Source organism: Zeugodacus cucurbitae, chromosome 3 (genome assembly GCF_028554725.1).
Source record: "Zeugodacus cucurbitae isolate PBARC_wt_2022May chromosome 3, idZeuCucr1.2, whole genome shotgun sequence".
Taxonomy (NCBI): Eukaryota; Metazoa; Arthropoda; class Insecta; order Diptera; family Tephritidae; genus Zeugodacus; species Zeugodacus cucurbitae.
In genome coordinates this window covers 37,048,385-37,060,664 of record NC_071668.1, presented here as the reverse complement: position 1 = coordinate 37,060,664, position 12,280 = coordinate 37,048,385, and the positions used below count along the sequence as shown (strand labels likewise).

The 12,280-nt window shown below is 39.8% G+C and overlaps 1 protein-coding gene across 1 annotated transcript; it reads left to right on the top strand.

Moving 5' to 3' along the window:
* Positions 1-9,400: 9,400 nt before the first annotated feature.
* Positions 9,401-10,248, top strand: LOC128920235 (uncharacterized). The gene is made up of 3 exons (XM_054227123.1): positions 9,401-9,525; positions 9,590-9,730; positions 9,811-10,248. Exons 1-3 carry the CDS (start codon positions 9,472-9,474, stop codon positions 10,132-10,134), a joined length of 519 nt encoding a protein of 172 aa, XP_054083098.1. The 5' UTR covers positions 9,401-9,471; the 3' UTR covers positions 10,135-10,248.
* The last annotated feature ends 2,032 nt before the right edge of the window (positions 10,249-12,280 follow it).

Sequence of the window (12,280 nt, the reverse complement as noted above, 5' to 3'; positions counted from 1 at the left end):
AAAGCGGCAGGGGCCGATGGATTACCGGCCGAGCTATTCAAAAACGGCGGCGAAGAACTGATAAGGTGCATGCATCAGCTTCTTTGTAGAATATGGTCGGAAGAAAGCATGCCTGACGATTGGAATCTTAGTGTGCCCTGCCCAATCCATAAGAAGGGAGACCCCACAATCTGCGCCAAATACCGTGGTATAAGTCTCCTCAATATCGCATATAAGGTTTTGTCGAGCGTATTGTGTGAAAGACTAAAGCCCACCGTCAACGAACTGATTGGACCTTATCAGTGTGGCTTTAGACCTGGAAAATCCACAATGGACCAGATATTCAACATGCGCCAAATCTTGGAAAAGACCCGAGAGAGAAGAATCGATACTCACCATCTTTTTATCGATTTTAAAGCTGCCTTCGATAGCACGAAAAGGAGCTGCCTTTATGCCGCGATGTCTGAATTTGGTATCCCTGCAAAACTAATACGGCTATGTAAGTTGACGTTGAGCAACACCAAAAGTTCCGTCAGGATCGGGAAGGACCTCTCCGAGCCGTTCGATACCAAACGAGGCTTCAGACAGGGTGACTCACTATCGTGCGACTTCTTCAATCTATTGCTGGAAAAAATAATACGAGCTGCAGAACTAAATAGAGAGGGTACAATCTTTTACAAGAGTGTACAGCTCCTGGCGTATGCCGATGATATTGATATCATCGGAAGCAACAACCGCGCCGTTTGTTCTGCGTTTTCCAGACTGGATAAAGAAGCGAAGCGTATGGGTGTGGTGGTGAATGAGGACAAGACGAAATATCTCCTGTCATCAAACAAACAGTCAGCGCACTCGCGTCTTGGCTCCCACGTCACTGTTGACAGTCATAACTTTGAAGTTGTAGATAATTTCGTTTATCTGGGAACCAGCATTAACAACACCAAAAATGTCAGCCTTGAAATCCAACGCAGAATCACTCTTGCCAACAGGTGCTACTTTGGACTGAGTAGGCAATTGAAAAGTAAAGTCCTCTCTCGACGAACCAAAATCAAACTCTATAAGTCGCTCATTATTCCCGTCCTGATGTATGGCGCTGAAGCGTGGACGATGACAACATCCGATGAGACGACTCTTGGGGTTTTCGAGAGAAAGGTTTTGCGCAAGATTTATGGTCCTCTAAACATTGGCAATGGCGAATACCGCAGACGATGGAACGATGAGCTGTACGATTTATACGACGACATTGACATAGTTCAGCGAATAAAAAGACAGCGGCTACGCTGGCTAGGTCATGTTGTACGGATGGAAGAAAACACTCCAGCTCTGAAAGTATTCGATGCAGTACCCGCTGGAGGAAGCCGCGGAAGAGGACGACCTCCACTCCGGTGGAAAGACCAAGTGCAAAGTGACCTGGCTTCACTTGATGTTTCCAGTTGGCGCCAAAAACAAAAAGGAGGAATGAGTGGCGCGCTCTGGTGGATTCGGCTATAATCGCTTAAAGCGGTTCCTACGCCAAATATATATAAGTTCAACCCAATTGCATAAACACTTTTTCACCATGAGTTAAATGATCTACTCGGATAGAATATTCACATTTTCTTTACGTATGTAGACGAGTTAACTCGGATGCATAAACGGATTTAGAGTTAAGTTGAACGTCAAATAAGCTGATTTTTTGTGCCGGTGTATATTGTTTTGACAAATTGCATATAAAGGGTTCCCGTATTTCGCTAAAACCCCTACCCCACTTACTACCGAATTTTTGCGGCAAACGCCTGGTACTGTGTAGTCCTAGATGTAAAAATTATAGTTATCAAGAATGAACCTGGTTTAGGTGCAATTCAATTCAAATCCTTAATGGAACGATTAAATATACAAATTTATTACTGTACACCACGCCACAGTACTAGTAATGGACAAATAGAAAGAGTTCCTTCGACATTAATAGTATGTTTACATATGAAAATAATCTCGTTCTAAGCTCGTTTAATAACCTAACCGTTTACATATAGCCAAATGAGGTTATCAATTGTCAAATGTGTTGCATATCTCCTCGAAAATCTCGTTTCTTAATTACAGATTATCGAGTTAAGCTCGTAAATGGAGATAATCTCGTTATATGTAAACATAGTATAATAGAGATTTCAAGATGTTTAAAACAGGAATATGGTTTAATTAGTCATTTTGAAGACATTATTAGAACGGCTCAACAATATAATAATACAAGAAACTCAGTAACTGGCAAAATACCTTATTATAATTTAATTGTCTCGGAAATCTCGTTTCTTAATTACAGATTATCGAGTTAAGATCGTAAATGGAGATAATCTCGTTATATGTAAACATAGTATAAAGAGATTTCAAGACATTATTAAGTTAAACTATAATAGAGGGGAAATCATACATGAAAAATATATTGGGAAAGGAATAAAATAAATCCAAAATATAAAAAAATAAATAGTTTCGGAAGACTTAGTTCGGAAGACTAAATACGAAATATTAATGAAATAATACATAAAGACAATATTAAGGTCTGATTTTATTATCTTATAGGCACAATAAAGACACTTTTACAGACTTCGTTGATACTTTTATATATCAACAGTAAAATATCAGACATAATCGACTACTCTAGAGAAAACTACATATTCTGCAAGTAAGAAGAAGATGCAGCAATTTTTGAAAATTACGAATCAATATACAATTTATATATACCATTTAACAAGTTTATCAATATTTGCAAACATAATAGAAAAATATATAACAAATGAAGAAATGATATAAAACAAATACAAGACAATTAAAAATCGAAAATAACAGACCAAAAAGAGGCATTAATATATTAGGTACAGTGTAGAAATGGATTTCAGACACCAGACTATGACAATTTCATGAAAATAACAAACAAATGAAATGATCTAATTGAAAATAAAAATAAACAATTTTAATTAACTCGCAAGTATTTAAACAATACAAACAATTACATTATCAAAACTGGGAAATTTTTAATCCCTTATGAATACGAGGATGGAGTCATACGTAGACGTTCACGTAAGTGAGGAAAGTTTCTGATTGCCGCCCAAGCAGTTCACGACTTCCGGTCTTAGATCAAGTATCCTCTGGGTAGCCAACAGACATCCGTTTGAAGGCGAGCTAAAGTGAGAAGGCGAATACTGCTTATGCGGTTGTGCGTAGGGTTTGGGACCCACCACATATAAACGAATAACCAATGAATAGAAAGCAACAGCCTCGGACAAGGAACGCCAATTTTGATGACGACCACTGCAAACGTATTAAGGACTATGATTTAAGGGCAAGCACCTGGAATGTCCGGACCCTTAAGTGAGAAGGTGCCTCTATCCAGCTGGTTGATGTCTTCGTAAGAGTAAAGGCTGACATCACGGACGGAAGAAGGTGGGTCCTTGTGACATCTACTACAGCGGCCATATAAAGGCGCGCAAATTTGGTGTTGGATCCGTGGTGGGAGAGAGACTCCGTCATTAAGTCCTGGCATTCACTCCGGTGGAGGAACGTCTAGCCACAACCCGCATCAAAGCGAGGTTCTTCCACATATCGCTAATTTGCGCCCACTCTCCGACGGAAGAGAAGCACGTTGTGATCAAAGATACTTTCTATGAGCACCTAGAACGTTCCTATGAGCGCTGCCCCGCCACTATGTCATAATCTTGCTTGGACACTTCAACGCTAGGGTGGGTAAAGGTGTGTCTTTGGCAACACAGGCGGAAAATTCAGCATCCATGACGAAACATCGCCAAACGGCCAGAGGCTGATCGACTTCGCTGGGGCCCGAAATATGGTACGTCTGTAGTACTAGATACCAGCATAAGAAAATCCATCAAGCTACTTGGCTGTCCCCCGATCGAATCAATCGCAACCAGATCGATCATGTTGTGATAGATGGACGACATGTCTCCAGGGTTTTTGATGTGACAAAATATCTCCTATCATCAAACAAACAGTCAGCGCATTCCCGTCTTGACTCCCATGTCACTGTTGAAAGTCATAACATTGTAGTTGAAGATAATTTCGTATATCAGCCTTGAAATCCAACGCAGAATCACTCTTGCCAACAGGTGCTACAATGAACTGAGTAGGCAATTGAAAAGTAAAGGCCTCTCTCGATGAAAAAAACTAATCTCTACAAGTCCCTCATCATTCTGATGCAGAAGCGTGGACGATGTCAACATCCGATGAGACGGCACTAGGAGTTTTCGGGAGAAAGGTTTTGCGGAAGATTTTTGGTCCCTGAAACATTTGCAACCGCGAATACCGCAGAAGATGGAATTATAAGCTGTATGTGTTATTCGATGACATATACATAGTCCAGCGAATAAAAAGATAGTGGCTACGCTGGCTAGGTCATGTTGTTCGAATGGAAGAAAGTGCCCCAGCTCTGAAAGTGTTCGATGCAGTACCCGCTAGTGGAAGCCGATGAAAAGGGAGGCCTCCACTCCGATGGAAGGACCAGGTGGAAAAGGACCTGTCTTCAATTGGTATTACAAATTGCCGCCAAACTGCTAAAAGGAGAGATGCGTGGCGCAATGTTGTGGACACGGCTATAACCGCGTAAGCGGTGTCTATGCCAGTCAAGAAGGAGAAGAATTCTTGATATGGTAGAAATCAAAGAAATAATAAGCGAGAAAAAAATTAGCGTAACAATACCAGATCTGATTGATGTTTCAGAATTTAAAATTGCACAAGAAAATAATCTAATCTATACTACTATTATAAAGAGGAAAGATTTGTATGTATGTTTGTAATGAATGAACTCAAAAACTACAGTGCCGATTTCAAAAATTCTTTTACCTTTGGAAAGGTATGTACGTTCATCCTGAGTAACATAGGCTATATTTATTGCCCGAATCTTAACTTTTTGGAAATAGTCCCCAGGTGAGGGTATCAAAAAGACTCCGTGAGGGAGAATCTTAATCTGAAACATAAAATCGCGTGCAAGTCATTCCCTTCGCATCACAATCCCGTGCGAAGACGGAGCGGTCTGCTAGTAATAGTAAAAATTAAATATCCAAGAATACAAAATATTTGTAAACTATTTAAAGCAATACCCGTATCAGAAGAAGGTGGAAAAGTTATAGAAGTTAGACTTCTCAGTGATATTCAAAGAAATGTATCCTTTTGTATGAAAGAAAACGAGCGAGAGGGGAAGGATAAAAATATGGTGGGGTGACTTTCTTAAATTCACATTTTATAAATTTATTATGCACATTTTATAAAGCAAAGTCCAAATCAATTATCATTTCTGGGTTCTGACGGATTGATATCTATAATATTACAATTAGATTATGATAACTAAAATACGATATGAAATGTCTTACATCTATTTTATCTATATTTCTCGTGAATACTGCATCAATAGTTGTACCTCCTTTTGTCGTAGGATCATTTCTTCCATTGATCATTTCTAATGAAAATTTCTCTCTGAGGAATGCCAGTAATGGTTCAGCTTCTGGCAATGAGAAATTTACATTGAAATCTCCCGCAAGGAGTACCGGTTGTTCGCTATACTCTACTGGTTCTCCGATAATATCTGCAAAAGCTTGCGAACCTGTAGTTGACAACGGTAATAAAGCTTTACCGATGAACATCGATGAATTTGGTTTCAGATTCCAGCATAAGAAAATACATCAAGCTACTTGGCTGTCTCCTGATCGAAACACGCGGAACCAAATCGATCACGTTGTGATAGACGGAAGACATGTCTCCTGTGTTTTAGACGCGCGTACGCTTCGAGGACCTAATATAGACTCGGACCATTATCTGGTCGCAGCGAAGATACGCACCCGCCTCTGTGCAGCAAAGAATGCCCGTCAACAAACACAAGGAAGGTTCGACGTCGAAAAGCTGCAATCGCAACAGACAGCCACTAAATACTCTACTCGACTTGCACTCCTGCTCTCTGAGAGCACTCATCAGCATCTCGGTATAAGGGAACTGTGGAACGGCATCTCAAACTCACTGCGTACCGCTGCAGCCGAAACAATTGGTTTTCGGCAACGACAAAAAACAAGCTGGTACGATGAGGAGTGCCGCCTCGCAGCGGAGAGAAAACAGGCTGCCTACCTCGCAACGTTGCAAACGACCACAACACGTGCGGGATGGGATAGATACCGAGAGCTGAAGAGGGAAGCGAGACGCATCTGCAGACAAAAAAAGAAAGAGTCCGAAATGCGTGAGTACGAAGAGCTTGAGAAGCTGGCAGACAGAGGAAATGCTCGAAAATTTTATGAAAAAATGAAGCGACTTTACGAAGGTTTCAAAACCGGAGCATCCTCATGTAGAGACCAAGGTGGTAATCTGGTAACCGATGTCCAGGGCATACTGGGATTATGGAGGGAACACTTCTCCGACCTGCTTAATGGCAGTGAGAGTACAACATCATTAGATGTCGAACCCGATCCCCCAATCGATGACGGTGGAACAGATGTTCCATTACCCGACCATCAAGAAATTCGAATAGCAGTTACCCGCTTGAAGAACAACAAAGCAGCGGGGGCCGATAGATTACCGGCAGAACTATTCAAATACGGCGGCGAAGAACTGATAAGTTGCATGCATCAGCTTCTTTGCAGAATATGGTCGGAAGAAAGCATGCCTGACGATTGGAATCTCAGTGTGCTCTGCCCAATCCATAAGAAGGGAGATCCCACACTCTGCGCCAATTACCGTGGGATCAGCCTCCTAAATATCGCATACAAGGTTCTATCGAGCGTACTGTGTGAAACACTAAAGCCCACCGTCAACAAACTGATTCGACCTTATCAGTGTGGCTTTAGACCTGGAAAATCGACAACTGACCAGATATTCACCATGCGCCAAATTTTGGAGAAGACCCGCGAAAAGAGGATCGACACACGCCACCTTTTTGTCGATTTTAAAGCTGCTTTCGACAGCACGAAAAAGAGCTGCCTTTACGCCGCGATGTCTGAATTTGGTATCCCCGCAAAACTAATACGGCTGTGTAAGTTGACGTTGAGCAACACCAAAAGCTCCGTCATGATTGGGAAGGACCTCTCCGAGCCGTTCGATACCAAACGAGGTTTCAGACAAGGTGACTCACTATCGTGCGACTTCTTTAACCTGATGCTGGAAAAAATTATAAGAGCTGCAGAGCTAAACCGAGAAGGTACAATCTTTTACAAGAGTGTACAGCTCCTGGCGATATCATCGGAAGCAACAACCGCGCCGTTTGTTCTGCTTTTTCCCGCATGGATAAGGAGGCGAAGCGAATGGGTCTGGAGGTGAATGAGGACAAGACGAAATATCTCCTGTCATCAAGCAAACAGTCGGCGCATTCGCGTCTTGGCTACCACGTTACACGAACAATGTCTGCCTCGAAATCCAGCGCAGAATATCTCTTGCCAACAGGTGCTTCTTTGGACTGAGTAGGCAATTGAACAGTAAAGTCCTCTCTCGACGAACCAAAATCAAACTCTACAAGTCGCTTATCATTCCCGTCCTGCTTTACGGTGCAGAAGCTTGGACGATGTCAACATCAGATGAGACGACACTAGGAGTTTTCGAGAGGAAAATTTTGCGCAAGATTTATGGTCCTCAGAACATTGGCAACGGCGTATACCGCAGACGATGGAACGATGAGCTGTACGAGTTATACGACGACATTGACATAGTTCAGCGAATAAAAAGACAGCGGCTACGCTGGCTAGGTCATGTTGTCCGAATGGACGAAAACACTCCAGCCCTAAAAGTGTTCGATGCAGTACCCGCCGGAGGAAGCCGAGGAAGGGGAAGGCCTCCACTCCGTTGGAGGGACCAGGTGGAGAGCGACCTGGTTAAACTTGGGATCTCCAACTGGAGCCGAACTGCGAAGGAGAGAGAGAGGTGGCGTACTATCGTCGATTCGGCTATTACCGGCTAAACGGTTGCAACGCCAATCACATACATAGTTTAAGTTGTGCCTAAATAAAATCTTAGCTAAGTATTGTTGCAAACTGAGTAGTCGTTTGCGTTTCACAGTCAATGCTTAATTTCTATAAAATTTTATTATGATATATGGCAACGTTATGGGCAACATATGTTTTACAAATGTCATTCATAAAAATATGTTTGAAATATTTAAATTATAACAGACAATACATAAATTTGCGAGGAAAATTATATCAAAAACTGATGAAAACAACAAAAGAACCCCAAATTTCATCACTAGCGAGTCGGAGTACCTATGGGAACTGAAGGAAAAGTATAAGCTGTTATTGAGTGCAAACGAACGGACACTTGCCCTACGCTACGAAAGATGTCGCTGAAAATTCAAAGCAAATTCAAAACAAAAATCAGCTGTTATTTATGTGTCATGGTAGCGTGTTGGAGAGACATCTTCTTTATTTGTTTACACGCTACACAACAAAACAAAGAACAAACTTCGCCAAAAATATTTAAATTGATCAGAGACGTTATTCCCTGAATATATTAACATTCCATACAAATAAATGGCGTTGAACAGAGTTCAAAAAGCGTTTTAACTATTTCAAATAAAAATTGGGCGGGGCGAAGTTCGCCGGGTCAGCTAGTGTACATATATGAAGAACCGCTTCACCGATTTGTGCAAACTTCACATAAACCATCGACTAAATAGTCCGAAAAAAGCCTAAACATTTGATCGGTGATCCCCTTCTTAAATTATAAATTTATAACGTAGAGTGGTATAAATTTTTATATATTAGTAGATATACATAGATAAATGAAGAACCGCTTCACCGATTTTGTGCAAAGCATAAACAGTTGGTTTGGATCGGTTATCCCGTTCTTAAGTTATAAAATTACAACGAAAAGTGCCATTACTTTTCATATATTAGATTAGCTTTCCAGGCAAAAAATTACCATCATGTTGCTTATGTCTGATTAGGGCAAAAAAGTTAACATCAAAAACAGCCCCAACGAAAAGTTTGTCATTTGGTGTCAAATGCGTTTAGCCTGGTTTTCACTAGGTCATATTTGACGTCAAATGCTGTCAAAATAATGAAAACGGGTTGTCATATGGTGTCAGTTGCGTTTGCCGGCATATTTGCCAACGAACGGCAATTTAAATTGACAGCGAAATGAAAACAATCAAAATACGTTATGTGGCAATATTTGACATCAAAATTAGATTTGCCAACATGTTGGCAAATTATTTCCATTTGCCTCGCGAATGATGTGCAAAAATAAATAAAAAAGATTTTTCGCTTTTCAAGGTAAGTGTTTTATTATATTTTCTAATTTCAATTAATGTATTATTCCAACCTTTTTCAGTTTCAAAATGGCAGAAGAAATGAGTGCAAATACAGAAATGTTAACTCCAAGCATCAAGCGGGTGCGAAAAATGAACGCAAAGTGGACAGCGGAGGAGACTGAGCAACTAATTCAAGAAGTGGAGTCAAGGGAAGGAATTTCCTTTCCGCGGATTATCGCGATAGGAATTTGCGTGAGGCTCAGTGGCATGAAGTGGCAGAAACACTAAATATGCAACGAGCCGAAGTATCAGCCAAGTGGAACAGCCTTCGTTGTTCTTTTCGCGTAAGTTTTTCACATATAGTACACAATAGTACACAACAAATTGCAATATATATATATCTTTTAGGCGGCCTTCAACCGAAGGGCTCATACAAAAAGTGGACAAGGTGCTGGAAGAACGCCTACTATGAACCCACTCTACAAATCGCTAAAGTTCCTCGAGCCTACATTAAATGTTGAAGCGAGCACCACTTCAAATTTAATAAATGTAAGTATATATATGTATATATAATAATTTATAAAAAAAATATTAATATTTATTTTTCATGTGTTTATTTGTTATTATAGGACAGCTCGTCGACCCTGACCACTCCAACAATATTGTTTGAGTCGGAAACGGTATCTGGCGATATACCACCAACGCCATCTACTTCACGACCCAATTTAAGGAAACGTCGTGTTGAAAAAAATGACGATGGATACATTGAAGTAGTTCAACGTGCGCTGGAGACCCTCACATCTGCTACAAAAACTGATGCTTGGGATGATTTAGGCAACTTTGTGGCATCAAACGGCCGTGAGTGGGACCAAGAATTTCCACAACTGGCCAGAGAATTCAAGCGGGACATATGTGAGTTGATATTTAAGTATCAGCAGAAATTCACACGGTAAAAACAGTTGCAGAATTGTATATGTAATAAAACATAATTTTGCTGTTATTTTATAGCTCAGCATAATGCCGTTTAAATATAAAGTCTTTAACTAGTCAAATGAAATGATGTACCAAATGTTCCTTTTTTATATCTTGTTATATATATTTTTAAATGAACTTAGTATTTTTATAATTAGTAATACAATAATAGATATAAAATAAGAAATGAATTATATAAATATATATTGAATTCAAAATGATATAACTTTTGTTTTATTCAAAATTCAGAAAGTTTTTAAAATAGGTATAATGAAAATATTTTGTATTTACAAAATAAATTAAATTATAGAATTACACATTTATAAATGAGAAAGATAGGAGTAAACTACAAAGAAGAGTTATGCAATATTGTCCTATTATATTGCCATTCAACCTCTCCATGAGGAGTCATGAAATACTCCATAAATCTTTCACGGACATTTATCGCGCTGTCTGCTGGTCTACCTAAAACACTGCTTGGCCGAACTGATGGAAGCATTCCATTTTCCCCCAACTCCATTCGCCAATTACCTGGATCGATAATGCCATTTGTGTCTTTGTCTACGTCAGAAATTCGTATATATATAGACTTGCGTATTAATAGGTAATTATGTAATACACAAATCGCGAGGACAATAATTGTCGCATGTTCGGGAGTAACGTCCATTGGTCTTCTGAGGATCCGAAAACGCGATGCACAAATGCCAAACACATTTTCCACCACATTTCTTGCTCTGGATAGCCTATAATTAAATATTTTGTACGACATCACTTGATTGCGGAAGCTGAATGGTTTCATTAAGTATGTTTTTAAAGGAAAAGCGTCGTCAGCTACAATGGCAAATGGCATTTCATCACTTTCATGTGGAAGTGACTTCGCTGGCGGAAAATTTAAACTGTTTTCTGCAAGTGCCGTCGAAAGAACACATCTGAAAAATAATAATGTTTTTTAGTTATTAACGTTCAATGATATTATTTTATATTAGTTTTACCTTGCGAAAACGCCACCATCAGATTCCCGACCATAAGCTCCAACTTCAACAAATAAAAATTTATAGTCGGCATCAACCATAGCCATCAAAACGATGCTATTGTATTTCTTGTAGTTGAAATACTCAGAACCGCAGTTCGCAGGCGCCTGAATCGCTATATGTTTCCCATCCAACGCACCGCAACAATTAGGGAAATTCCATCGCTGGTAAAAACGTTCCGCTATTTCTGTCCATTCCTCATGAGTGTTTGGAACCTTATTAGAAAATATTTTATATTTTATCACTGACTAACGTGAATAGGCATGAATACTCACTTTTAAAAATTCGTCCTTTAAAGCTTTAAAAATTGCACTACACGTGTTATGCACTATATGGCAGATGGTAGTTTTCCCCAATAGAAAAACACTCATCAAACTCGAGAAGTTATCACCTGTGGCTAAATAGCGTAGTGTTACCGCCAGTCTTTCACCGACCGAGATCGCTTCACGGAATCGTGTGTTTCTTTTGTAAATATATGGAGTAAGACGCACCACTAAAAAATCGAAATCTTCCAGAGTCATCCTCAGGAAGTTCTTCAACCACTTTGGGTCCTGAGAAACCAGCTTGGATCGAAGTGTGGAGTAAAATCCACTGGTGCAACGATTCCTTAATCCTGGTCTAATCCACCACTGCTTTGGTTTCCTTTGCTGAGTCCTTTTCTTTTTCCAAGCTTTTAATGACGTTATAAGACATAACGCCGCAGTTACTATTGTAATTTTTCTATTTTTATTCATTTTTACACTTTCACGCACTTATTTAAAAATAATTATATCTTCAATTTAACAGCTGTCAAAATTGCCTGTTCACAATTGCCTGTTCACAATTGACATAAATGAAAACAGGTGGTCAATCATCTGACACCAAAAATTGACGACAGTTTTTGAAAGGCACTGCTGTATCGACATTCGGTCAGTTTGGATGTTGTAATGAAAACGCATTTGCCACCAAAAGCACAGCTGTTCGTTTAGGCAGTTTTTGATGTCAATTATTTTGACCTAGTGAAAACCAGGCATTTTCATTACATAATAAAAACTGACAAAATGTCGATATAACAGTACATTTCAAATACTGTCGTCAATTTTTGGTGTCCACTATT

What these genes read in the sequence shown, in the direction of transcription:
- LOC128920235 (XM_054227123.1), top strand. Translation starts at nt 9,472, where the DNA reads ATGCAACGAGCCGAAGTATCAGCCAAGTGGAACAGCCTTCGTTGTTCT. An exon ending in GCCTTCGTTGTTCTTTTCGC is followed by an intron (nt 9,526 to 9,589) that starts GTAAGTTTTTCA and finishes TATATCTTTTAG; the next exon opens with GCGGCCTTCAACCGAAGGGC. An exon ending in CCACTTCAAATTTAATAAAT is followed by an intron (nt 9,731 to 9,810) that starts GTAAGTATATAT and finishes TTGTTATTATAG; the next exon opens with GACAGCTCGTCGACCCTGAC.